This window comes from Mesoplodon bidens, assembly GCF_964165515.1.
Source record: "Mesoplodon bidens genome assembly, chromosome: 19".
Classification (NCBI taxonomy): domain Eukaryota; kingdom Metazoa; phylum Chordata; class Mammalia; order Artiodactyla; family Ziphiidae; genus Mesoplodon; species Mesoplodon bidens.
Genome location: NC_138179.1, coordinates 6,651,018 through 6,678,092, shown reverse-complemented (window position 1 = coordinate 6,678,092; position 27,075 = coordinate 6,651,018). Strand labels below are relative to the sequence as shown.

The 27,075-nt window shown below is 40.4% G+C and overlaps 1 protein-coding gene across 1 annotated transcript in view; it reads right to left on the bottom strand.

The window, feature by feature from the left end:
* MED13 (mediator complex subunit 13) overlaps nucleotides 1-14,255 on the bottom strand; it is a 94,146-nt gene extending 79,891 nt beyond the window's left edge. Inside the window, exons 1-3 of the mRNA XM_081218309.1 lie at nucleotides 13,445-14,255; nucleotides 11,390-11,624; nucleotides 3,046-3,214 (exon numbers count right to left, since the gene is read on the bottom strand). Of these exons, the coding sequence (XP_081074435.1) occupies nucleotides 3,046-3,214; nucleotides 11,390-11,624; nucleotides 13,445-13,510 (470 nt within the window). The 5' untranslated portion in view covers nucleotides 13,511-14,255. The remainder of the gene's footprint in view (nucleotides 1-3,045; nucleotides 3,215-11,389; nucleotides 11,625-13,444) is intronic.
* Between the last annotated feature and the right edge of the window lie 12,820 nt (nucleotides 14,256-27,075).

Here is a 27,075-nt window from a genome sequence, read left to right as displayed (position 1 = left end):
CTATAATAACAGCACAGTTCTAAATAAAAATGGCCAGGTTCCTGACCAATCACCATACTAAAGCCTGCAACTTCAGAGCTATTCACATACATAGGACTTCCAGTCAGCATTTTAGTGCCCAAAAGTCTTAAGAGTAGAAAAGGAGGTAATTCAGACATTCAGGATCTCAAAAATATTACTTCTTATGCACTTCAGGAAACTACAGGTAGATGGGCACTACCAAAACAGTAAGACAAAAAAGAAAACATGAGATCCAGAAAATAAGGGATCCAACACAGACAAAAAGGCAAAGAGAATTCCCAAGATGACTGCTGTGAAACAGCCCTTATAGAACAAGAAGTCCAGACTGGAAGAGAACAACGAAGGGCTCAAATAGTGATATTGAGAGAGAGAGGGAGGGAGGGAGAGGGGGAGAGAGAGGGAGGGGGAGAGAGGAAGGGGGGGAGAGAGAGAGAGGGGAGGGAGAGAAAGAGAGAGAGGGGGAAGGGAGGAGGGAGGGGGAGGGGAGAGAGGGGGAAGGGGGAGGGGGGAGAGAGAGGGGGAGGGGGGAGGGGGAGGGGAGGGGAGAGGGAAGGAGAGAGGGAGAGAGGGAGGGAGGGAGGGAGAGAGAGGGAGGGAGGGAGGGAGGGAGGGAGAGAGAGGGAGGGAGGGAGGGAGGGAGGGAGGGAGAGGGAGAGAGGGAGGGAGGGAGGGGGAGAGAGGGAGAGAGGGAGGGAGAGAGGGAGGGAGGGGGAGAGAGAGGGAGGGAGGGAGGGAAGAAACGAAAAGATTACACATACTCCTTAAAGGTTGGGAAGGGAGATTTATACTTCTGGTACATAGCCTAGGGGCAAATTACCAATAAGTACATAGATCAGGGCTCAGCAAACTTTATCTGTAAAGAGCCAGAGAAATACTTTAGGCTTTGTGGAGTCATCTGTCTCTTGTCACAACTATTCAATTCTGCTGTAGTGTGAAAGCAGGCATAAAATAATCCAAATGAAGGAACAGGACTGTGTTACAATAAAAATTTTATTTACAGAAACAGGTGGCAGGCTATATTTGCCCTGTGGGGTGGTAGTTTACCAGCCCCTGACATAGATAATTAAGTGAAAAAAGAGATAATCATTAACACTGGGGAAAACAAAATTATAGACAGGAAATGGAATGTAATCTTAATATACCAAATGGCTCACTGAAAATAATATTTATAAAATTATAGTAATAGAAACAATAGGCATTGTTTTTACCAAATCTCATAACTATATTGGCAAGATAAGGGAAAAAAGAGAAGGGAAGAGGGAAGAGAGTATATAGGTATGCCGATGTCTAAGCATCTGGGGTAGTTAGATAGCTAAACCATTAATAGAAAGTCAATAGATTAAATCCTGAATAACTGAAATAACAGAAAACTCAGGAATCAGCACGGTATGTGCTTATAAGTTTTTAAATACATAAATTAAAAGACAGTTAAAAGAATTAAAAGGGACTGCCCCTGAGGAGCACATCTAGTAGCTAGGCTCAGGATTATAGCATTTCATTTTAAATCTTGGTAATCAGCTTGACTTCTTAAAACTATATAAATATATACAGTGAACACTGCTAATTGCCTACCTGATACTTATTCCCCCTTCTCTAATTAACTGCCTACCTAGTATCTATTCTCCATTTCTTCTTACTAACCAGAGCCTTAGTTTGCTCAGAGTGGCAATGTTCCCATATAAAAAAATCTTTCTCTCAGTAGTATAGCCAATTAAACGTCAGCTAAAGTTTCCAGAAAAGAATCTACTTTCTGATCCAAGGGTCACCCCTTCTCACTTCCTCCCTCCCTTCCTCTTCCTGCCTGGTATCCACTGTGAGTGAGGTTTGCAGATGCAACACTTACTGGGACCATGAGGATAAAACCCAAAGGCTAAAGATGAAAGAGCAGAAAACTCGAGGGAACCTTAGTTTTGATGACGTTATTGAACAGATTATCTACCTCCAGACTCCTTGCTATTGAGAAAAATCAATTCCTACATAAGCCAGGTAGTTAGGTTTTCTGTCATTTGCAACTGAATGCACTCCTAACTTGTAAGATTAATTATTCTGTTGACAATAAAGGTTTATTTTAAATTTCAGAGAGAAAAAAATGAAAGAGTCTTGATTTCTCCAGGCTTACCTTGTCATCCATTCCACTGAAACTAATAAGGGAAGTCTGAAAAAATTTCGGGTGCACATGAAAAAAGATGTGCACGTGACGTAAAAAAATGACATCTCAACAATGATTACAATCACAACCAGTACTTCATATCCTCACATCTTTTAGGGAAAACTAATACATTTCCTTCATTTTCTCTTTTTCCCACATCCCATCTTACTCACCACTCTTTCATCTCTCTTGAAGTCTCACTAATTCAACAACTGCTTGGGACTAAATCTTCTAACAGATCGTGCCTTATATTATTTAAATCAGAGAACTGTAGTAACCTAAAGCTTTTAACACTACAGGTCTTAAAGTCTTCTGTGCATCTGTAATTATCCTAAAAATTAAGTGTCCTAAATTTGCCTAATTCAAAGTTGAAGAAAACTGAAAAACACCCCAAAAGTAAACATGTCTTATATAGAAAATTACAAATTTAAATTACTTTGAGCAAAAAGAGGTTTGAGAGTGAGAAGGATTACCTCAACCCAAAACATGACTACAGATCACCATCTAAAAACAAATATTAATACTGCTTAATTTTAACAGAGTACCATGACTGTATTTCCACTAGTACTAAAAAAGTATACTTCAATGCCTAAGTCTCTGCTTTCATCCCACTTTTTTTCTACCATCCCAAATCAAAACTTAGGCCACTGCATTGACACACAGCCTATCCTCACTGCAAGAATATTATTCAAACGTGTAAAAGGAAGAATGAAGGGGTCAAAGAAAACGAAATACTTAGAGTACTTTTTGCAAAAATTAACCTCCTGAATATGTCTGCAAGATACTAGGTTGTTTTAGCACACATTTTCTATAAACTCATTAAAATTAACAAGCCTAAAGAAATATCAAGTAAGAGTTTAAATAAGATAGCTTACCTTTTATTTATAGGTTTTTCATCTTTTTCATAAGGCTTTACAAACCACTTGCCAATACGTACAAAGTTCCGGTTCATTAAACACCGTTCCAACAGATTGTGAACTGCTTTGAAAAGCAAAGTACGACATTCATAGGAAAGTCCATTCTCCCACACTCCATCTTCCTCTTCTATAAAAGAAATGAAAGAAACAAAAGGTAACACTGTGGCACTATATCTACTTAGAGCTAAGTAAAAAGTGTGATAGTTTAATCCCTAAATTCATAAACCCTACTTCACCTCAGAATAGTGAGCTACAATCACTTTGGTATCTCTCTAGACATTAAAATATCAGGTTTCAAAGCTACTCTATAGAGAATAAAAGGCCAAAGTGCCATGTATTCTATTAAATTACCAGAAAATTATTTTTCCACCATATAAAAAGGCAATGATATACTGCAAACAGACTGATTTCATTTCTGTATAAATGAAAAGGACATTTGTATAACCAAGGGAAATATTACACATTCTACACCTAAGATGCCAATTTCTAAGCTGGCTCACTTGTTAGTTACTTTACAAAACTGACCTTGCCAAAAAAACTAGACAGTTAATAATTAAACTCAAAATATTTTATGTCCATCAGCATTCTAATCCATGACTCAACTATAAAAATAAGTGATGGATAAAAAGGAAGCTTTTGGCAAAGAGCCCAACAAGCAGTGCATTATTAGCCACCTTAGGTCTCATTACAACCAAATGATTCCCATGTTTACTATTCAGTATAGGATTCTCTACTTGGGGGGAGAAACTTAAAAATTTAAAGACAAATTTTAAATGGCACATCTGATATAAAGTTATAGCAATCTTCGCTAACTATACAGCCTCAATTTTTCCAGCAAATCTATTAACCACCCAAGTGAAGTTACCAAAACAAAAAAACCAATAACAAAAAAAATGCAGTCAGGGCTTCCCTGGTGGCGCAGTGGTTGAGAGTCCACCTGCCGATGCAGGGGACGCGGGTTCGTGCCCTGGTCCGGGAAGATCCCACATGTCGCGGAGCGGCTGGGCCCGTGAGCCATGGCCGCTGAGCCTGCGCGTCCAGAGCCTGTGCTCCGCAACGGGAGAGGCCACAGCAGTGAGAGGCCCACGTACCGCACGCAAAAAAAAATTGCAGTCATTTTGATGTAAGTATGGATGTAGTTCAGAAAAAAAAACTTTTTACTCTCTATCCATCTCATACCTATAACAAAGCATCCAAGGAATCCTACTATAAATGATAGCTACTACAGTCAGCATTTTAACTGTTGTAATATTTTAAACTGCTATTTCAAATATAATTTAGTATCCTTTTATAACTTCTATAACTTTATAAACATTTTATAAATATGGGTCTTCTTTCAATTTAAGTAAAAATAATCTTTCTTAATTAAACACTAAAAATGTATATAACATTCCAATAGAAAAATAATAAACTAAGATGCTTTTGAATAAAAGCAGAGACACATATTAAGAGTGACACATGGTTTATATTCATAACTTACAAAACAAATGGGCAGAATAAACATTAACTCAAAAGCATGACAGTGGACTTTAACTGCACTAGAAATTTGTGCCACTACAAAGGTTAATGTTGATGTTATGTTGTTCTTTAAAGTGTTTCTTAAATTATAGTTGAAGTCTTTCAAATAAACTAATTGTGTTTTTTCCAAAAAGGTAAGCTCTTAAAAAATGAGGTAAGCTTTAGAAAATTACAATACTTGAGAGTTGAAATAATTTTTAAATCATTAATAATAAACAGAGAAAGTTCTTCACATTCTACTATATTACAGACATCCTTATCTACTTCCATTTAAAGCCAAAATTTTACAAGTTTCACTTTATTAAAGAAAACAGGCTAGAAGAAAAGGGAAGTGGCACATAGTGATTTCACTTTATTTAAAAGGTCTAGATCACAAGCATATCTGTGAGTTGCTGAAAGAAAAAAAATGAATCTTTTGCAATCTGCTTTCAGCCTAATCAGGTTCTATTATTTCAAAATTAAATACCTACAACATTAAGAGTTTTATCTAAAGTTATGTGATTTATGATTACTAAAAGTACACATATTCTTAATTCCAAGAGAATTATGCCGGAATTCTTCACTTCTTCATAACCTATTTAGTGTACTTTTATTTTTATTGCCTTTTACCTCAAAAATTCTTACCTTCTAGGAAGCACAATGGAGTAACATTTGTCATACGTAAGTAGCCCCTACCAAAATCTTTTTTCTGACTACTTCTAAGTTTTAAACCAACAAAGAGCCAAGGCACACAGTTACCATTACATTTCAAAGTTGTACAGTCACTATAAACTTCAAATATCAGAAAATTATTCACTTAAAACTTGAGACTGAATTTACCTTCTTCCCCAAAAGAGTAAATTAAAAATGTTTAGAATAGTAAGTAATACGACTGTATTACATAAATACAATTTATATAAATTTTCACATAAAATTCTGAATATTTTATGGTTTTATTTTTAAAAATCTATTTCAGTTAAACCTGTACTTAAATAGTTTAAGAATACTAAATATAGTTTAGAAAATTAACCAGTATTAATATTCAAGCATTTCTCCCTCATTGCTCTTAATTTTTTTGTCTAGAGAAACTCAGGTGAACTTACTACTCATTTTACATTATACCCTCAAATGCCCACAATGCTCATTAACACTAAATGGGAGTTACGCATAAAACAAACAGACCACTTGTTAGGATTTTCTAAGGCCAACAAATATCTTGAGTATATCTTCACCTATATGGTAGGTAACTAAGCAACCATTACAAAAGTAACATAATTTCATTTTTCATTGCTGAGGAAATAATAATTCCTAATAACATTCAATGAAAAGCTTGAAGGGTTTTTTTTTTGGGGGGGTGTCACTTAGCAACAAGAAGCCTACTGAGCCAAGCTTCTATCTTGATATTATAACCATAATAAAAGTACTTCTACATGTTGTATTCAGAGATATAAAAAGTGAAATGGTGGGATTAAGACTCCGTGCTCCAATGCAGGGGGCCCAGGTTCGATCTCTGGTCAGGGAACTAGAACTAGATCCCACATGCCGCAACTACGCAACTAAAGGAGCCCACATGCTGCAACTAAACGATTCCCTCAGAGCTTCCCTGATGGTGCAGTGGTTAAGAATCCGCGTGCCAATGCAGGGGACACGGGTTTCATCCCTGGTCCAGGAAGATCCCACATATCAGGAAGCAACTAAGCAACTACGGAGCCTGTGCTCTAGAGCCTGTGAGCCACAACTACTGAGCCTGTGTGCTGCAACTACTGAAGCTCGCAAGCCTAGAGCCTGTGCTCCGCAACAAGAGAAGCCACCACAGTGAGAAGCCCTCGCACCGCAACAAAGAGTAGCCCCCGCTCGCTGCAACTAGAGAAAGCCCGCGGGCAGCAACAAAGACCCAACGCAGCCAAAAATAAAATAAATAAAATTTAAAAATAAATAAAAGATTCCCTCATGCCACAACTAAAGATCCCGCATGCCGCAACTAAGACCCAGTACAGCCAAATAAATAAATATTTTTTTTAAAAAGTGAAATGGTACAACGAAGCCACCCAAGACATAGTGATATGCACCTCTTACATTAATTAATATAAGTCCTTGAATCTCAACACCAGTATTATAACAGAGAAGGGAGGGAGGAGGAACACATGGCAAATCTTTACCTAGCTCTTTTGAACTTAATCAACCATAGCCTAATGGAAAAAGTCTGCTTAATGTATTTAAATAAATGTTTTCCTCCTCTTGTATCTGTATCCCCAGAGAAAACAGTTTCAATTCTGTGTTTTTAGTACTGTTCCATTACCCTTAGCATTAGAACTCTTAATCGTCATTACTTGAAAAAATTTTACAAAGTATTTGAAGAAAACAATGCATAAGTTCAAATGCTAAATTTGATTTCCATAAAAAATTTTTTTCTGAGGATACGTATTATAGTGATGCAAAAGTATGTGATAGGTCATCAAAATAATTCTCCATGAGTGGGGGAAAAAAAAAACAAAAAAAGTTGATATACCTAGCACTTGTACTCAGTTTTCTCAAAACTGACATCTTTAAATATCTCCACAGCGGTAAGCCAGTAAAAAAGGAATCTTTTCCTAAGTAAGTCTGCCAAACTATTAAAATGCAACATGCACTAATGAATAATAAATGGGCCAAAAATGATCACTGTAGAAAATACTGTGTATTTCTTGAAAGAATAAAGAGAAATGTTTAAATGTGTAGCTCAGTGTCTGTCTTGAACAACAACTGCCCATTCATAAGCTATTCATTCAACAAATATTACTGACAGCCTTAAACTGGCAGCATTATTGATCAGCAAAACCTGACAAATTTTGGTTTAAAAGAAGCCCAATATGCTAACCTTTGATTTGAAGCCTTAAAAGACACACTTTCTTGCTCAAAATGGATAGTACACAAAAAAGCATGGCTAACAAAGTTGTCCCTAGAGACTAGCAAACATAAAAAGCTGGGTCACAAGTAAATTATGGAACAGAAGACAGAAATGAATTAACTCTCTTCGGCTACCTGGGGAACAAAACAATTTTTTAGTTTGGCTGACACTAAACTCCTATATTTGGCTGCTATTTATCTATTTGTCAACCTTGTTAAAGCTGCCACTTAAGGTTAAATTCCACTGTAATTAATATCCTTCAGGGCTTCCCTGGTGGTGCATTGGTTAAGAATCCACCTGCCAATGCAGGGGACACGGGTTCAAGCCCTGGTCCGGGAAGATCCCACATGCCGCAGAGCAACTAAGCCCGTGAGCCACAACTACTGAGCCTGTGCTCTAGAGCAACAGGAGAAGCCACCGCAATGAGAAGCCTACGCACAGCAACGAAGAGTAGCCCCCTCTCTCCGCAACTAGAGAAAGTCCGTGCACAGCAACAAAGACCCAATGCAGCCAAAAACAAATTTAAAAAAAAATCCTTCAGTAAAAGCATCCAAAATTAAATTCTAAGACTAAACGATGGCCTGTTTAGTTTGACACTATTTACAATGAAATTCTGTTATGATGAAAAGTATTTGGACATGTTGCTGAAATCCCATATATATACCACAGGAGCCAGGAAAAATAAATATTTTTAGCCTGGACTGATTCTGTTTTTTCAGTTCTCAAGGTATCAGTTTTCTCAAAGAGTCTTATCACATTCTAGCTACTATGATTTTCTTTTTAAGATGCAAACCTCAGAGAGGGAGCAGTTGTTTTTATTTTTGTTTCAAGGGAAAAACTAAAAGCCAATGATGACAGCAATAAAATTCAAAAAAGGGTAAAAGGCACAGAATAAAAATACCCACAAAACTCTTCTCCTTCGAGAACACACTAACGATAATGAAACAACCTTGCTCTGAAGCAAACTAACAGTACACTTAAAAGAGCCAATATAAAGACTTTTGACCAGAGGAATTAAGCTAAAATTTTCCCACCACCACATTTACATCTCTATCACACAACCACTGAACGAGGGCCGCTACAAAGTTTAAATTTAAAAAAATTAAAATTTGGGGCTTCCCTGGTGGCACAGCGGTTAAGAATCCGCCTGCCAGTGCAGAGGACACAGGTTCGAGCCCTGGTCCGGGAGGGTCGCACATGCTGCGGAGCAACAAAGCCCGTGAGCCACAACTACTGAGCCTGCGCTCTGGAGCACGTGCTTCGCAACAAGAAAAGCCACCGCAATGAAGAGTAGCCCCCGGTTGCCGCAACTAGAGAAAGCCCGCCTGCAGCAACAAAGACCCAACACAGCCAAAAATAAATAAAAATAAAATAAATTTATTTTTTAAAAAAATTAAAATTTAAAAGGTTGTAATGAAAGAGGAGTTCTGTTCTCCAATCCTTTTTCTATCAAAACATATGGGTACTGATCCAACTATCCATTTTTACTTTTAGCAAAAAGTGAAAGAAAAAAAAAGTGTTTGGCTTTGGGATTCAAGGGACATTATGAACAAATTATCTTTCTGGAATGTTAACAGTTAGGCCAGTACTAGTTAGCACAAATCCTGACCCCAAAATCAGCAAGTCTTTGCAAATTACTAAATAGTATCGACTACTGCTACAAAACAAGTAACTGAGAGTTAAAGTATGTATCAAATCAGATCTGGTTTGCTGTAACAGACTTTTACCAATTAGCAATAAGACCAGTTTACATTCTATTTCTACATATCAGCAAATCTTGAAAGGAAGGTGGTGACCCAAACATGTGCTACATGTAAAAGGCAGGCAGAAATTTAAAAGGCAGTATGGAGCCTGACCGAACTCTTCAGAACTATCAAGATCATCAAAAATAAAGCGAGTCTGAGAAACTGTCACAGTCTAGAACAGTTGAAGGAAACATGACAACTAAATGTAATATGGTATCTTTGATAAGATCATAGGATAGAAAAAGGACATTAGGTAAAAATAAAAGAAAACCAAAGAAAGTATCAATTTTAGGTAATACCAATGTATCAATATTGGTTCATTAGCTGTGAAAAATGTACATTTTGATGGAAGATGTTAACAATAGAAGAAATTGGGTGAGGGCTGTTATTCAGGAACTCTATACTATCTCTAACGTTTATGTAAATCTAAAACTATTTTAAAACAAAAAGTTACTTTTAAAAAATACACTATGGATGACACAAAGGAGATTAAGGGGGTTAAGCAAAGGCAACTCTGTACTTTTATTACTGAGTTAGTAAGAAAAACTGAGAATTCTAATCTGCAAAAAGGAATGCCTCCCTCCTTCCCTCACCAACAAGAGGGGCACCATTATCACCATAATCACAAACATTTCAGTCACAAGATGTGGTAGGTGCCGAAGCAAACAGAAGGACACTGCCTGCGAAGAGCAGGCTGAAACTAAATTAACCAGCTTTTTGTTACCACCTGGGTCCTTCCGGTTCCCCTTTCCTCACTACTACACCTCCACTTGGAACTCAGGATTGCCTCCTGCAGCTGATGCCACCCCTACTGTCCAGCTGCTCTCTTCTCAGGGGAGCTTAAAAGAAGGGGATAGAGTGCCACAGATGGGAAGAAATGAAAAAGGGGTTAGCTAGAGAGACGGAGGCAGACTAATTACCCCAAAAGGGAGGCAGACGGTGTCCCTGGAGCAAACAAAAGGGCGCGACAAATATACTCTATCTGCAAAGACCTTATTATTCTCTAAGATATGTCTGATTTAGGTAAAAACATTCTAAAGTAAATGACAAGTTAAAAAAAAAAAGCTAAAACATTATAAAAATACCATTGGCTACACCACCTGTTTAAAACAGTTCAGGACAGACTTGGAACAGTAAATATGATTACATACAACTACTAATATATTTTTCTTTACTACTTCAATTGCTTTCACTCTGATAAATCCTTAGTATTCAATGGCATTCAGCAAAATCTGACAAGTAAAGCCTCATCTTCCAAAATTACTTTCATTATGTTCAAATCAATATTTTAAGGTGTCGGTATTACCATTTTTAAGAAAATATGCTAAAAAAACAGTTAAACTAGAGAAGAAATTTTTTTTTATATAACTGAAGTTTCAGGAGAAAACATATTTAAACACATAACATGAAACATCGAAAAAAAATACCCACCTAATATTTTAATATACATCGAAACAGCTTACATTTAACTTTAATTTTATTTTAATTTTACTGATTTGCTCATAAAATTATTTCTCTAACTTTTCAGATTATGATCCCATGTCCCACTGTAAAAGCTAACAAGTTAGCACTGTTTCATATCAAAGACACTCTCTGATGGAACAGTACCTAAAATAAAAGTATCACTTTCCAAGAATAAGAAAATTAACATATGCCTTCATATGTTAATAATGTAACAGCCACAAATAAAAATAATAAAGTAACTATATGCCTGGGGGAAAAAAAACACGAGAAAGTTACAATACAACATTTCTAGATCCTCTACAACTGTTTACACATTCATACAGAAGACAGCAGTGGCAGAACTGACTCAAAGATGAGTTACACTTGGCTTCCAAAGTATTTTATGACTCTGCTAGGAAATGCTCCCCAATTCCATTTTTCTTAAGTTAATTCATGTAACATGCCTTTCTTGGGCCCTGTCTGCCAGAAATTCATGAGAAAGCTGGGTGGTAAAAGAATAAAGTTATTCAAGGCTTAAAAAAACTGCCATAATATGCATAATTTTAAGTAAAATAAAATAACTCCAGTGAACTAAAACATGAAGCTGAATTTTTATCTGGTTTCATACTCAACAATGTTCCACCAAAAAATCTTAATTTTTAATACAAATGTTTTTAAGAAAAGTATACAACATTGCTATATAGTCAGTTAGAAATAACTTGCTTTTCACCTGACAAGTCATGGTGAATAAGGTCGGCAAAACTGGGGTCTTCGCCCCACCAAAATATCCACAATTCTCTTCTTCCAGGTCTTTGATCTCGCCGCCAAACACCAAGGACGTCTGCCTTCAGGCAGCGACTAAAACTGCTCAAAATGGGGTCTTCCTCTGTCACCGGAAACAGAATGGGGGCAGAAGTTGGGCCTTGCCATACATATCTTTTCCATTTAATTCCCGTCAAGTCAGCCTGAAGAAAAGAAAGCATGATTTTTTTTATTACTGCGTATTCACTCAAAATCCAAAGTGCTCACTATTAAAGTCCCTTATTTCATTAAGACATTACAATTTTTCAACATATGCTTACGATATTAAAGCAGACTGACAAAAGAAATGCTTATTCTGATAATTCAGCAACCAAAAATTAAAGGAAAAGAACAAAGGCAGTTAAAAAATTAATACTGACATGTCACTGAATAGCAAGTCAATAAATGTGTGTCCCAAGGAGAAATAAAAGAAACTTAACAATGTTAAATATAAACATGTACTTTAACGCTGCACACTGAGTAAACATTTACTCTCTGTCCTAAATTCTGTTCTAACTGGTTACATTTGTTTCTTGGTGTCAAACTTATAACAAAATTAACTTTTAAAGATTCATCATTCCATGTTTATAGAAGTCATGGCTCTAATGAAATCTGAACTACATTTTAAAAAAAATCTTGTTAAATCTTTACACATCCCTTTTAGGAAAAGTCAAATAGCTGCTCACAAAGAACCGTCAGATTTGTGCTAGTCTTATCTTCAAAGAACCTGATCCTAAAAGTACCAAAAATAGACTGAGTTGGAGAAGACAGAAACATAAAACCCGTTTGTCTTATTACATCTGAAGAGATGCTGATTAATGGATATTGTACAAGAAAACATTTTAGAAGGGGGAAAGGCATTAAAGAGCTCAACTTAGCATTGTGAAAGAAATTCATCAGAGCGAATTCAGTAACTCTTTAATCTAACTTAAAGGTGCAAAGCCTAAGGTGCCAAAAATGAAACTGCTGATACACGACTGGCAGTTTACACTTGCCAACTAGTTGTGCTCCGCCCACTCAATTCACTTACCTATCACACACTCTCTTAATATTTCTCATAGGACAGGGAAAACGAAAAAAGAAAGTTACGGAAACTTTAAATCATTTATGAAGCTAAGCTACTATCTAATTGAAGACTGAGTTTTGCAACAGTTGGTACTTTTGAAACTCTTTATTGGATGTTCCCAGACCTGGGCCAACCTACACAATTCTCTTCCCTACATCCAGCTTCCCCTGACTTTTCAATAAAAGGAGGAGCAGCCTCCTCAAAACACTCTAAAAACGCAGGCAGAACAAATATAAAAACATTTAGTACAGAACCACAGCACCTCCTCCACCAGCCCGCTCCACTCTCACACAAACATAACGTTCTAATAAAAGCAAGACGGCCAGAAATTGTCAAAATGGCAAACTCTTTTCAGAGTTTAAAAGAGAAAACGTATGAAATGGCATTTACTGTATTTTACACAGAGTCTGAAGTCACCCAAGGAAGAAACTAACCCCCTACAGTTTGACTCATATGAAAAAACGCAAAACGAAAAGAGTGCTTAAGTTCCGGGGTCCTGTTTACTGGGAGAAACCAAATGACCAGAGCGAGGCAGTGGGAGAACGGGCGATAGTGGAAAGTGGGAGGAGGGGGTACATGGTCAACAAGGAGAAAAGCAACAGTTAAGCAAGAAGCACAGAGGGAAATGCTAGCGTCCTGCCAGATAAGGAGCCCAAGTTGAAGACAAGACTACGGTGAGGAAAAAGGAGTCGGAAACAAGAAAAAAGGCCGACACTCCTAAAACAGAGCCCAGGACGGCGGGGGTGGAACGCGTCTCCGGGCTGGTGCGGAGCTCGCCGCGGCGCCGGCTCCGGCTGGGCCTCGCCCGGGGACTTGGGCATCTGGATCCGACCCGGACCCCCTCCCCCACGGCCCAAGGGCGCACCTCGCGGCCCCTCCCCCACCGCCCACTCGCCGCGGCCCCCGCCCGGCACTCACCAGGCAGAAGAGGTTACAGTGACAATCTTCCAGGCTGGCCCCGTTCGGCACGAAGGAGGAACTCATCGTCCCTCACAGCAGCCGCCGCCGGCGCCACAACCCACCATCCGCCATTACCGCCGCCTCCGACCAGAGAGAGAAACACAGACACCGGGGAGGGCGGGGGGGTGGTGGTTGGGGGGGGCGGTGGAAGAGGAGGCCGCCGGGCCGCCAGCCCTCTCCACCCACCCCCCCGCCGCCGCGAGCAGCCCCCGCCGCCCGGCCGGCACCCAGCCGCCCGGGGCCGAGGGCCGGAGGCGGGAGGGCCGCGCCGCGTTCGCCCCGCAGGCCGGACTGAGGCCGCCGCGGAGCCCGCGGACGCTCGTCCCTCTCTGGGGGACAGAGGGGATGTGTGCCCCTGCCACAAGAAAAAATAATAAATTATACAATAAATAATTAAAATCGAGTCCGAGAGGGCAGAGCCCAAGCCCTGGGGGGTTCTCCCGGGCAGAGAGGCGCCCGCAGAGGGGCGGGAAGGGCGAGAACCGGGAGAGAAGCCGAGGCCCCCGGCCCGGCAGCGGCGATGTCCTTAAGCCCAGAGTCTCCTCTGACGGAGGTGGTGGCGGCGTCTGCGGGCTCAGACCATTCTCTGGCTGTGTCTTCGTGTCGTCCCTGAGCCAAGCCGGACCAGCGTCCGCTCTCCTGCGGCCTCACCGCCGGGACGCCGTAGACTCCCCCATTTTGTGGGCCCAGCGGGCGGTGTTTTTCCCCCTTTAATCCGAATTCACGGGTTTTCCCTTCGCTTTAATGGCGGCCACAGGGACCAGCTCGCCCTCTCTGCTCGCCCATTGGCCGCCTGAAGGTCACATGGGCCCGGGTCTCCGTGGGGAGGAGGAGAGAGGAGGGAGCGAGGGAGGGCCGGGAAGCTTTCAGCAGAGGCGGTGAGCCCAGGGGCACGGGGTAGCCAGCTGGTGGCCACTAAAATAGCGCCATCTGCTGGGTGCCCCGGCCAGTGTGAGATGACCCGGGCCCTGGCGCTATCTTTCTCCTTGCCGGAGAATTTACAGTACAAGAGGGTTCACATCACAAATCTGAGAATTACGTCGAAATCAGTTTGAATTCTTTGGAAGAGAAAGTGTTGCAAAAATTCCAAGCCATTCTCATTTATTCCACAAGGCCGTGGGGTACAGAGCAAACCCCTGGGCTTGGGAGTCAGATGATCTGAGAGAGGATTCGGTCACTTGAAAGCTGTGATGTTAAGAAACATAAACGAAACAATATAGCCTTTGGTTACCAGCCTGGGAGTTAGAGCCACCCTACCTGGGTTCGAACTTCGAGCGAATCACTTACCTTTCTGTGTCTCAGTTTACTCATCTGCGAAATGAGGAAAACATACCCCCTACCTCACAGGTTGTTGTGGTGATTAACACAAAGAAATCACGTAGCCCAGTGCCTGGCACAGATAAACACTGTTTGGAGTTATCTGTTATTGTTGTCATCATTAGGTGCGGCTATTGTGAGGAATAAGTGAACCAGTGTATCTAAAGTGCCCACTAGAGTGTCATCTCCGTGAGAACCGGGACTTACTTTGGTTCACCGCTGCATCTCTAGTGTCTAAAACAGGTTCCTAGCACACAGTAGATGCTTGATAGATGTAAATTTGCAAATGAATGAATGGTAAAAAGTAGGAGTCAAATAAAATGTTAGTTCCCTTTCCCACAAAACATTTAGTTCTTGACTGGATTACACTTCAACATAGGAGTGCAAACATTTTTTGCCTGAGAGTTTTAGCTGGGAGAGAAGGAGAGAGACAGAAAGAAAGGAAGGGGGGAAGGAAGGAGGGAGGAAGAAGTAAAGGTGATTCAAAAAATTGGAGACATCAGGGCTTCCCTGGTGGCGCAGTGGTTGAGAGTCCGCCTGCCGATGCAGGGGACACGGGTTCGTGCCCCGGTCCGGGAAGATCCCACATGCCGCGCAGCGGCTGGGCCCGTGAGCCATGGCCGCTGAGCCTGCGCGTCCGGAGCCTGTGCTCCGCAACGGGAGAGGCCACAACAGTGAGAGGCCCGCGTACCGCAAAAAAAAAAAAAAAAAAAAAATTGGAGACATCAGTGAGTGAGTTAGGACTCTACCAATGTTTAATCTTAATTGCCTCTGTAAAATAATGATGGATTCTTATATGTCACTTCTTCAGCCACAGATTAAAAAGCTTTCCTCCTCTACCTATATAGATTCACACATGGTGGTGAAGAGTCCAGATCTTGAAGCCAAAGGCCTATAGAAAAACTTCTGCCACTTGCCGATCTTGGATCAAATTTGACTTCAGAGCAAATTAATTTCTCTTACTCTCAGTTTTCTCATTGTAAAATAGGGATAATAAAAGTACTTTTCAGGACTTCCCTGGTGGTCCAGGGGTAAAGAATCCACTTTCCAATGCAGGAGACGTGGCTTTAATACCTGGTGGGGGAACTAAGATCCTACATGCCACGGGGCAACTAAGCCCACGTGCCTCAACAAGAGAGGCTGCCTGCTGCAAACTACAGAACCCTCGCGCTCTGGAGCCCACGTGCCTCAATTAGAAGCCCTCGAGCCTCAAAGAAGAGCCCACATGCTGCAACTAAGACCCACCACAGCCAAAAATTTAAAAATAAATAAATAAATATTTTAAAAAAATAATGAAAGTACTTTTCTCCTAAAGTGTCTGGTGGATGAAACAGTGCAGGCATGGGGCTTGCCACGGTATTTATTAAATGTTGGCTATAATATATTTTTAAAAATCATTATTGAGCACCTGATGCTCAACTGAGTGTGTTCCTGGTCTGTGCTAGGCCTGCGATACAAATATGAATAAGATACATGCATATCCCTAAAGATTCCTGAAGCAAGGCAATAAAGGAACCATTTCCCACAGAATAAGATAAAATACAGGGGCTTCCCTGGTGGCGCAGTGGTTGAGAATCTGCCGGCCAATGCAGCGGACACGGGTTCAAGCCCTGGTCTGGGAAGATCCCACATGCCACAGAGCAACTGCGCCCATGAGCCACAACTACTGAGCCTGTGAGTCTGGAGTCTGTGCTCCGCAACAAGAGAGGCTGCGGCCCGCGCACCGCGATGAGGAGTGGCTCCCGCTCGCCGCAACTAGAGAAAGCCCTCGTACAGAAACGAAAACCCAACACAGCCAAAAATAAATAAATTAATTAATTTTTTTAAAAAAGATAAAATACATTGTAGGTAATTGCTTTAATATGTATGTATCAACTATGGCACAATAGGAGTGCTGGAGGAGGAGCACCAAAGTCAGAGCAGGCATCTCAAAGTAGGTAGCATTTGAAATCAGATTTGAAGGCTAAAATGAATTCTTATAAAGCCCTTTGAAACAGTTAAATCTTATTAAACCCAATTCAGATCCAAAGGCCACATATCAAAGTCAATTACACAACCAGGACTAATTCAATCCAGGAGCTCAAATCAACTAAAGTTCGCATCCCTTCTGAGTTCCCAGGCTGGGAGACAGCACTCTCCAGGCCCAGTAAGGTAAGAGACCCTCTGCTCATCTCTGCTTCCCTGAGAGAATCCTCAGAACCTTGTTCCCACTGCTTTTGTCCCTCTGAAAAGTCCTCCCCCACCTTTTATTTTATCTAAAACCATCCTTTTTAGAGGTCTTGCCCTCCACTGCCCCCCCCCAACCTGAGCACCTTCCTCAGGACTCCAGAGGCAGATAGAATCTGCCTGAAACCCACCAGGTGGGAAGTAACATTTGCTTGACTTTTCAGTTGAATGTCAATCTTCTCAAAAAGAAGGGAGAGAGTGGGGTGGGGAGGCGGGAGGGAGAGGTGAAAAAGTTGAAGAGAGAGATTGAGAGAGAAAGAACTGAGAAGCAAAGTGGAGGAAAGGGACACCAACTGTGAGAGGACTGGAAACATCATGGGGAGGAGAGAAAAGAGCAATGTCAGCATACAGAGAACATGTCAGTAGCCACCTACATTCTCTTAAAATGACATTTTGTGTGCTTTAAAGAATAAGGGAAATAACAGTATATGTACATTGTCAAAAGTTCGGAAGATACAGAAAAGTGTAAAGATGAAACAATTTTAAATGTATATTACCCCCCCATATGCCCATGACTTTCCATATATATATCATATATATATATACACATATATGGTTGAAGTCATCCTATATATACACTTTACTACACATATTTGTCATCTAGAATGTGTCAGTCAGGTCATGTAAGGATAAGGTACGGGATACACAAGGAGCTCATAATCTTGCTAGATATGGCACTTGGACTGTTGGACAAACTAGGATCAAAACTCCACACCATGCCTGCTAGCTCCCTAACTTCCATTTACTAATTTATAAAATGCATGTAATAATAGCACATATATGTTAGCGTTGTTGTGACAATTAAAAGAGATAATCCAAGTAAAATAGGAGAGCCAACCAGGAATCTTAAGAGGCACCGAGAGGTTGCCTTGAGTCAATAATCACGTATTGTCTTCTACTCTTTGAAACATGGATTCACTCAGTGATCTACATTTAAAACTGTTCTTTACATAGAGAATGGACTTGAGGACACGGGGAGGGGGAAGGGTAAACCGGGACGAAGTGAGAGAGTGGCATGGACATATATACACTACCAAATAGCTAGTGGGAAGCAGCAGCATAGCACAGGGAGATCAGCTCAGTGCTTTGTCACGACCTAGAGGGGTGGGATAGGGAGGGCGGGAGGGAGATGCAAGAGGGAGGGGATCTGGGGATACATGTATATGTGTAGCTGATTCACTTTGTTATACAGCAGAAACTAACACAGCACTGTAAAGCAATTATGCTCCAATAAAGATGTTAAAAAATAAAAAAATTAAACTGTTCTTTAACTTCTTCATCCTTTTAAGGGATCCATTCTGAATGGGAAAATGGAGGTGCCAGGCCTCCAGGAAGGGTGACAGACTTACATCACCAGAGACTGAGAAAGTCCGGGAAAGGGCAATGTTTGGCCTCAGGACTTATACTCCCCTCCTGATCCTGAAAAATCCCAGGGTTTAGAGCAGCTCTGTCCAGTAGAAATATAAGAGCTAAACAAATAATTAGAATTTTTTCAGTAGCCGCACTAAAAGAGAGAAAAAGAAACAGGTGAAATTAATTTTAGTTATGTATTATATTCATCCCAATGTAACATAAATACTATTATTTCACATGTAGTCAACATAAAAATTTATTATTGGGATGGTTTGCTTTTTTAACCAAAACTTTAAAATCTGCATGTACTTTCACTTATAGCACATTTCAGTTTGGACTAGTCACATTTCAAGTGCCTAACAGCCACATGTGCCTAGTGGCTACTGTGTTGGATAATACAAGTCTACAGTCAAAATATGAAAGCTGGGCTTCCCTGGTGGCGCAGTGGTTGAGAGTCCACCTGCTGATGCAGGGGACGCAGGTTCGTGCCCCGGTCCGGGAAGATCCCACATGCCGCGGAGTGGCTAGGCCCGTGAGCCAAGGACCAATAAAGCTGTGGAGTGAGTGGTCTTGAGCCTGGGGACAATATTGATTTCCTTAAGGTCAAGTTAATAGTTTAATGTTGTACTTAATTCAATAGAAACCAAAAGCTGAGGCATTACAAACCATTTTATTTAGTGAATGCACAGACACTCTTAGTTAAAAATAGAAATAAACAGATAAAGTAAATTAGCAAGTTGAGACAATAAGAACACTTTACAGTTCTAAGCCTCAAATATCCTGGATTATCTTGACAGTTGCCCTGACTTGCCATTTTTCTTAGTAGTACAGCATCGACTCTCAACCTCATTTATTTCTCAATAAATGTTTTATTTTAATATTAAATTTGAAGCCAGTTCCCCCTAATTTCCTCACTTTGAAATTTGGCTTGTAAACCTGCATAAGCAAATCAGATATGCCCCTCCCCCTATCTTTTTTCTACTTGAGATAGTCATTTTTACTCCTCTGGATCTCTGTTTCCTCAAACATAATAAAGAGATTGGATTACATAATTGGTGTGATTTATCACCTAATATGTAATACTTAATATATGTCAGGCCCTGTGCTAAGTATTTTACATTACTTATCTATAATCCTGGCCACAGGCTTCTAAGGTAAGTACATACTATATTATCCCAGTTTTCTAGATTGGGATACTGAGATTTAGAGAGCAACTTGCCCAAGGCCAAAGAGGTCTGTAAAGTGCGCTTATCTGTTGTGAGGGGCTCCAGAGGAACTTCCTGGATGGGCAGTTGAAACTGAATCTTGAAGGATGAGCTGGGTTGAGCTAGGAGATGCAGACGAGAGGGGAAGGAGAGGGACAGAAGAAGAGGGGGAGGACTGGAAAGGCTGGTGTTGGGAAGAAAAGATTTGGCTGAAGAAGTAACCCTCAAGGCCAAAGCATGAAGAGTTTGGATTCCGTCCAGAAGAGGATGAATAACCACTGAAAACTTTAAACATGAGAGTGCTGAGCTAAGATTTGTTTTTAGAAACAAGATGCCAAGAGACTTGTTGGGGGCATTGTCCTAATCCAGGCAGGAAGTGAAGAGGCCTGAACTAATTAAGAGGAGCTTATCTGAAAACATCCTTTCTTTCTGTTTCACATTTATTCCCTCCATCAAGGTATCAGCAAGGAAGATAGGGAAGTAGAGGAAATCACTTCTGCAAAATGCTGAGCATTCCTTTCTTAGTGAGCAGATGATTTTTCTCAGAATAGCCAAAGTTGAGAGAGGAGACAAGTGCAGTTTGCTGAACCTCCTCCTCCTGCTAAAAGGTTCCAGGCAAGACTTTGGTCACGCAGGATAATTACTCCTGCCAAGATACAAACCGGTTTGCAATTTTATTGTTCTCGTTCCCCAAGAAAAGGTTCAAAGGAGTTCAAAAGATGTGACCAGCCAAGAAAATAGGAAGATTATTCTAGAATCTCTTGGTTCCACCATGAGTATATAAGGGATTTAATAGTAATATAGATGAAGGTAACAGAGTTTTTTACCATTTCTATCACTGACTTTGACATTCACTCATTCATTCACTTAATACCTACTGAAATTTACTGTGAGCAAGGGCCTGTACTAGGTGTTATGATGATGGGGCAATATGCAAGAGTGCATCAGAACTCCCTCTGTGGTCTCAGCTTCTGCTGTGAAGTCCTGGCTCTTGGGCTGGTGCATTTGTTATCTATTGCTGCATAATAAATTACCTTGAAACTTTACACCTTCAAACAACAAACATTTCATTATCTCACACAGTTCCTGAGGTGTAGTAATCGGAGAGCGACTTAGCCAGGTGGTTCTGGCTCAGGGTCTCTCGTGAGGTTCCCGTCAAGATACTGGCTGGGGCTGCAGTCATCTCAAGGCTAGAGTAGGGCTGAAGACTTGATTTCCAAGTTCACTCACATGGTGGTTGGCAGGACATAGCTCCTAGCTGGCCATTGGCCAGAGGCTTCAGTATTCTTCCAGGTGGCCTTCTCCTTAGAGCTGCATACAACATGGCAGCTTGTTTCTCCCGTAGGGAGTTATCCAAGAGACAGAGATAGAGAAAGACAGAGATACCAGAATGGAAGGTGCAGTTTTTTTAATAACCTATTCTCAGAAGTAACTTACCATCATTTCTGCTATATGATTTTGGTCACACAGACCAACTATGATAGAGTGTGGGAGGGGCCTACAGAAGGGTGTGAATACAAGGAGGGAAGGGTAATTAAGGGCTATCTTGAAGGATGGCTACCACAGTCCATCCTCTGGTCTCCAATGATTCATGTCCCTCCCACATGCAAAATACACTCATTTCCTCCCAAAGTCACCAAGAGTCTCATCTCATTATAGAGTTAGCTTGAAGTCCAACATCTCATCCTCTAAATCAGGTCTAGGTACATCTGAGGCTCCTTGGGTGTAGTTCCTTAAGTACAGCCCCTTGAGTACAGTTCCTCTCCCCCTGTGAAACTAAAACAACAACTTATGTGCCCCTCCATACACCCAACACACCATGGTGAGACAGGTGTAGCAGGGTAACTGTTCAAAAAGAGGGAAAATGGCGGGCACAAAGGAGTCACCGGTCTATTATCATTCTGAAAACCAGCTGAACAAATGTTGAACATTCTTTGATTAAGTCTCAAATCCTGGGAATAATTCTCCCTGGCTCTCAGCTCCATGTTCTGGAGTTTTGGATCTGACCCCTGAGTCATCCTCCCTTTCTCCTTTTTTTTTTTTTTTTTTTTTTTAAATGAAAGATAGTCCATATTTACCACTGAGAACTTTTCTCAGCCTACTTCTTGCCAGTGGAACTTAGAGGGTCCAAAGACCTCTTTTCATTTTGTACTATCTCTATCCCTTTTGGTCCAAGATGGCAATGTTTCTTCATACATATTTATTTTTTAAATGTTATGAGCCTTCCATGAATGTTATTGGGGTCCACTCCATTAGATGAAAGCCACACCTACAAATATCTTTCAGGTAAGCTCTTCTCTACCTTGGGCTTCTGGTGAGATAACTGATGGACAATGCCCTTAAGCTTCCTAGGTGCTTTATCATTTTATTGAGAGACTGTGTGACACATACCTTTAATCTCTTTAGAGGATTTTTTGTCTGGCCAAATAGTATTCTGAGGCACAACCTTAAATCTTTCTGAGACTGTAACAAAAGATTTTACAATCACTCTCTTGGCTTCATCTTAGGATCATGTTTTACTAGCAGTGCCCTGGATTTGTAGCTCAGAAGCTACATCTTAATTTTAGCATTGTTTGCCATTCAGAGAAGGTGAGAATTTTCAAAACCATCAAATTCTGTCTCCTTTTTGTTTAAACTTTTAACAGTTCTTCCTTTAGTTTACCTCTCTCCTCTCACATTTTACTACAAGCAACAAGAAGAAACCTTTGCTTGGAAATCTCCCTAGCTAGATCACCCAGTTCATTAGACACATTTTCTACCTTTTGGTTACTGCAGGGAACAGTGTTACTGAACTTTCTGCCACTATATAATAAGGATTGTCTTTCCTCCAGTTTCCAATTACATTACCTCATTTTTTTGCAAGCCTTCACCTGCAGCCAGCCATATAAAAGAGTGGGATACTTCTATTAACAGTTTCTTCAAGGTACTTTCGGCTTTCACTAACACTCTCCCCAAAGTCTGTTGTCCAGTTCCAAAGTTACTTATGAATCTTAGGATTTTGTTATGGCTGAATCTTACTTCCAGGTAGCAACATCTATATTAGTTATCTATTTCTGTGTAACATATTATTCTGAAACTTAGCAGTTTAAAGCAACAACTATTTATTATCTCTCACAGTTTCTGAGGCTACCAGATCTGCTTCTAAGGTGGCTCACTTACATGGATGGCAAGTTGGTGCTGGCTGTTGGCAGGAGACCTCAGAATCTTTTCACATAGGTCTGTCTTCAGGGGTCCTTGCATCCACGGTAGGTGGCTTTTCCTAGAGCAAGGGATCTAAGGCACCAAGGCAGAAGTTACAATGTCTTTTATTATCTAAGCCTCAGAAATCCTACACTGTCACTGCTACAGTAATCTATTGGTCACACAAATCAGCTCTGATTCAGTGTACCAGGGGAATACCAATACATGAGGATCGTTCCAGTTTATCTTGAAGGCTGGCTACCATAGCATGTTTTCTACCTTTCTAGGTTCCTTTGTTAATACTCTTTCCCTCAACAAAGCTACTTTCAAAATAGATATATCTCGGGCAGCCAAATCATGTATGCTGTATTGAAAAACATCATATTACCTGGTCAAATTTTAAAGAATTTCAGCACAAATTAAGCCAGCCTTCTGAATTTCTATCTCTAAAAAAAAAAATGTCTCTATTGCACAAGTTAAGCGAGTCAGGAACCTCTTAAGAATGAAGGTTGATCCAAAGGCTGAAGAGTCATCGTTGATGAGGAAATGTATTATCGTGATACCAGTTTCATTTCTCTGCTCACCATAAACAAATTCATCTGTCTTTTTCTGGGACAGGTATGTGTAATATGTGACATGCTTGATTCTAGAAGGCTTCTTTTTAAAAAACATGAAAACTATGTAAATAATCAGTAATTTCTTTTTCTTTCATAAGCCCACTGCATCCATTCAAAACCTTTATCTTTCAATGTGGGATACGTTACTAAATTATATGTCCAGAATAGATGTTACATTTCAAGTAATAAAAGGACTTACATTCTTCTCATAGGAACCACCTCACCCTTTATGTAGTTCTCCCCTATGAGACCCTAAAGTACTGTCCTTTCCCTCAGTCATTTGCCAAACAGAGGCCGTGTGGTGTATGAAAAGCATAAGCTTTGCTACTAAAGCTCTATACTCTGATTCCGCTAGCTGTGTGACCCTGGGCAAGTTACCTAACTTCTCCAAACCTCTGTTTACCAATATGTAAAATGGGGGTAATAACACCAAACTGTCATAAGAATTGGATGATATAATGTAGTAATAATGCTTAGCACAATGCCAATTACAGTAAGGGCTCAATGAATGATAGTTATTATTAACAATTTGGGCAAGAAATGCTACCTATGAGAAGTTTCTTCTACTCTTCAGTTCTTACCTACTCCTAGTTCTACACAGCATCCATGGTTAGTGATTTTCAAATGTTGAAATGACGGAACTACAAAAATAACGATGATTAAAAAGCTCAATTTATGGGCTTTCCTGGTGGCGCAGTGGTTGAGAGTCCGCCTGCCGATGCAGGGGACACGGGTTCGTGCCCCGGTCCAGGAAGATCCCACATGCTGCGGAGCAACTAGGCCCGTGAGCCATGGCCGCTGAGCCTGCGCGTCCGGAGCCTGTGCTCCGCAACGGGAGAGGCCACAACAGTGAGAGGCCCGCGTACCGCAAAAAAAAAAAAAAAAAAAAAAAAAAAAAAAGCTCAATTTATGAGTGTGTTGCTCTTTAAAGTTTTCTATGGATGCAAAGCAGTCCATTCAATACCCAATTCAAATATGAACTAGAAAATTTTTTTTAAATCTGCTTTTTCTTATAGTAATGAATTTCAAGAAAAATAAGATACTGAAACACCACAAAATGATCATTAGATTACCATTCTGGGCTTAATTTTCCCAAAGACATAAATCTTGAGACATTTTGAGAAGTATTGAATGAACTTCGGAGGTATTCGCCTTGGTTTAAGACTCTTTCCCTCTGTTTTTCAGATGGAAGGTGGAAAAGAATAATACTTTCCAAAGCCCTTTTTTTGTTGTTGTTGTTGTGGTACGCGGGCCTCTCACTGTTGTGGCCTCTCCCGTTGCGGAGCGCAGGCTCCGGACGCGCAGGCTCAGCAGCCATGGCTCACGGGCCTAGCCGCTCCGCGGCACGTGGGATCCTCCCAGACCGGGGCATGAACCTGTGTCCCCTGCATCGGCAGGCGGACTCTCAACCACTGCACCACCAGGGAAGCCCCCAAAGCCCTTTTTATATATTCAAATGTAGAACAGCCATGATCAAAAAGATGAATTACAAAGAATGATCAGGAACACAAATATGTACATAGTTTGAATCAGTAGTAAGTGGGTTTGGCAGTTTCCAATGCAAAATAATTTCATACTTCATATTATTTATACCTTGACCTATTTGCACACTTTAAAAAACTTAAATACAAATGGCACTTAGAAAACACACAAAATGAGCAGGCCCGGTGTTAGAAAAGAAAATATGAGTAAACCAGATTAAGAATGTATGACTTTTTCAAACTTAATTTACAAAGCAGCAGATATATATATATATATTTTTTTGCATAACGCGGGCCTCTTGCTGCTGTGGCCTCTCCCACCGCGGAGCACAGGCTCCGGAGGCGCAGGCCCAGTGACCATGGCTCACAGGCCCAGCCGCTCCGCGGCACACGGGATCCTCCCGGACCAGGGCACGAACCCGCATCCCCCGCATTGGCAGGCGGACTCTCAACCACTGCGCCACCAGGGAAGCCCCAGATATTATTTTACTATTGAAAACAGTTAACACAAAGTATTAGTGTAGGCTAGTTTTCTTTCGTATGCAACTCAAAATGATGGTTTATAAAGGATCAGAGCCTATTTGGATATGATGGAATGCCATGTAGCTACCAAAAATGACAAGAACCTAGCTTAATGTACACATGGAAATGTGTACATAGAGTAATGTAAATAGAAGAGACACAAAATAGCATATATTCTGATTAAACCATGTAGAAATATATGTATAATGTATATATGTAAATATACGTATAATGTAGTGTAGTGGAAAGAAAGAGAATAGAAGAGCTGAGTTCTAGTTGTGACAGGGCCTTCACTTGGCTGGGTATCCATATCTGAGCAATTTATCTGCTTGTTCTCAGTTTCCTCACCTATGAAATGAAGGAGTTGATCTCGACTGATTTCAAGGCCATTCTCAGTGCTAACGTTTAGTGATTTCATAGTTCAAAGGTTTGGAGTGACATAAATATAGTTTACTGTTTACTACCTTCTTTCCTGTAAAGTTGTTCAGGTTAATAATAATATTAAAAGGATACCACATCTTTAATAACACCTAGGAGAGAAATAATTTTCATCAATAAATAAGATTCAGTGATAGATAAATGTACTATTTTCTTTAAACTTTGTTTAAAAAAAACAAAAAGGCAATAGGAAGTCACTGAAGGTTTTGGAGTAGAAAAGTGGCATGATAAAAGATGCATTTTAGGTTGCCCACCACTCACCAGCACCAGGTGTTATGACTTACACCCAAACCAGGGCTCTGACTGTCACGGCCAAGAGAGCGCAGGCTGCTGGGGAGCTGGTTTTTGCAGAATGTTGAGTAGACTTCCCTTTGCTGTACATCTCTAGGAATAAACCTACAAAGGAGGCAAAAGACCTGTACTCAGAAAACTATAAGATACTGATTAAAGAAATCAAAGACAACACAAACAGATGGAGAGATATACCATGTTCTTGGATTGAAAGAATCAATATTGTGAAAATGACTATACTACCCAAAGCAATCTACAGATTCAATGCAATCCTTATCAAATTACCAATGTCATTTTTCACAGAATTAGAACAAAAAAATTTACAACTTGTATAGAAACCAAATACCCAAAGCAATCTTGAGAAAGAAAAACGGAGTTGGAGGAATCAGGCTCCCTAACTTCAGACTATACTACAAAGCTACAATAATCAAGACAGTATGGTACTGGCACAAAAACAGAAATATAGATCAATGGAACAGGATAGAAAGCCCAGAGATAAAGCCGTGCACCTATGGTCACCTAATCTATGACAAAGGGGGCAAGAATATACAATATACAATGGAGAAAAGACAGCCTCTCCAATAAGTGGTGCTGGGAAAACTGGACAGCTACATGTAAAAGAATGAAATTAGAACACGCCCTAACACCATACACAAAAATAAACTCAAAATGGATTAAAGACCCAAATGTAAGGTTGGACACTCTAAAACTCTTAGAGGAAAACATAGGCAGAACACTCTTTGACATTAAATCACAGGAAGATCTTTTTTGATTCACCTCCTAGAATAATGAAAATAAAAACAAAAAAATAAACAAATGGGACCTAATGAAACTTAAAGGCTTTTGCACAGCAAAAGAAACCATAAACAAGACGGAAAGACAACCCTCAGAATGGGAGAAAATATTTGCAAATGAAGCAAAGGACAAATGATTAATCTCCAAAATATGCAAACAGCTCA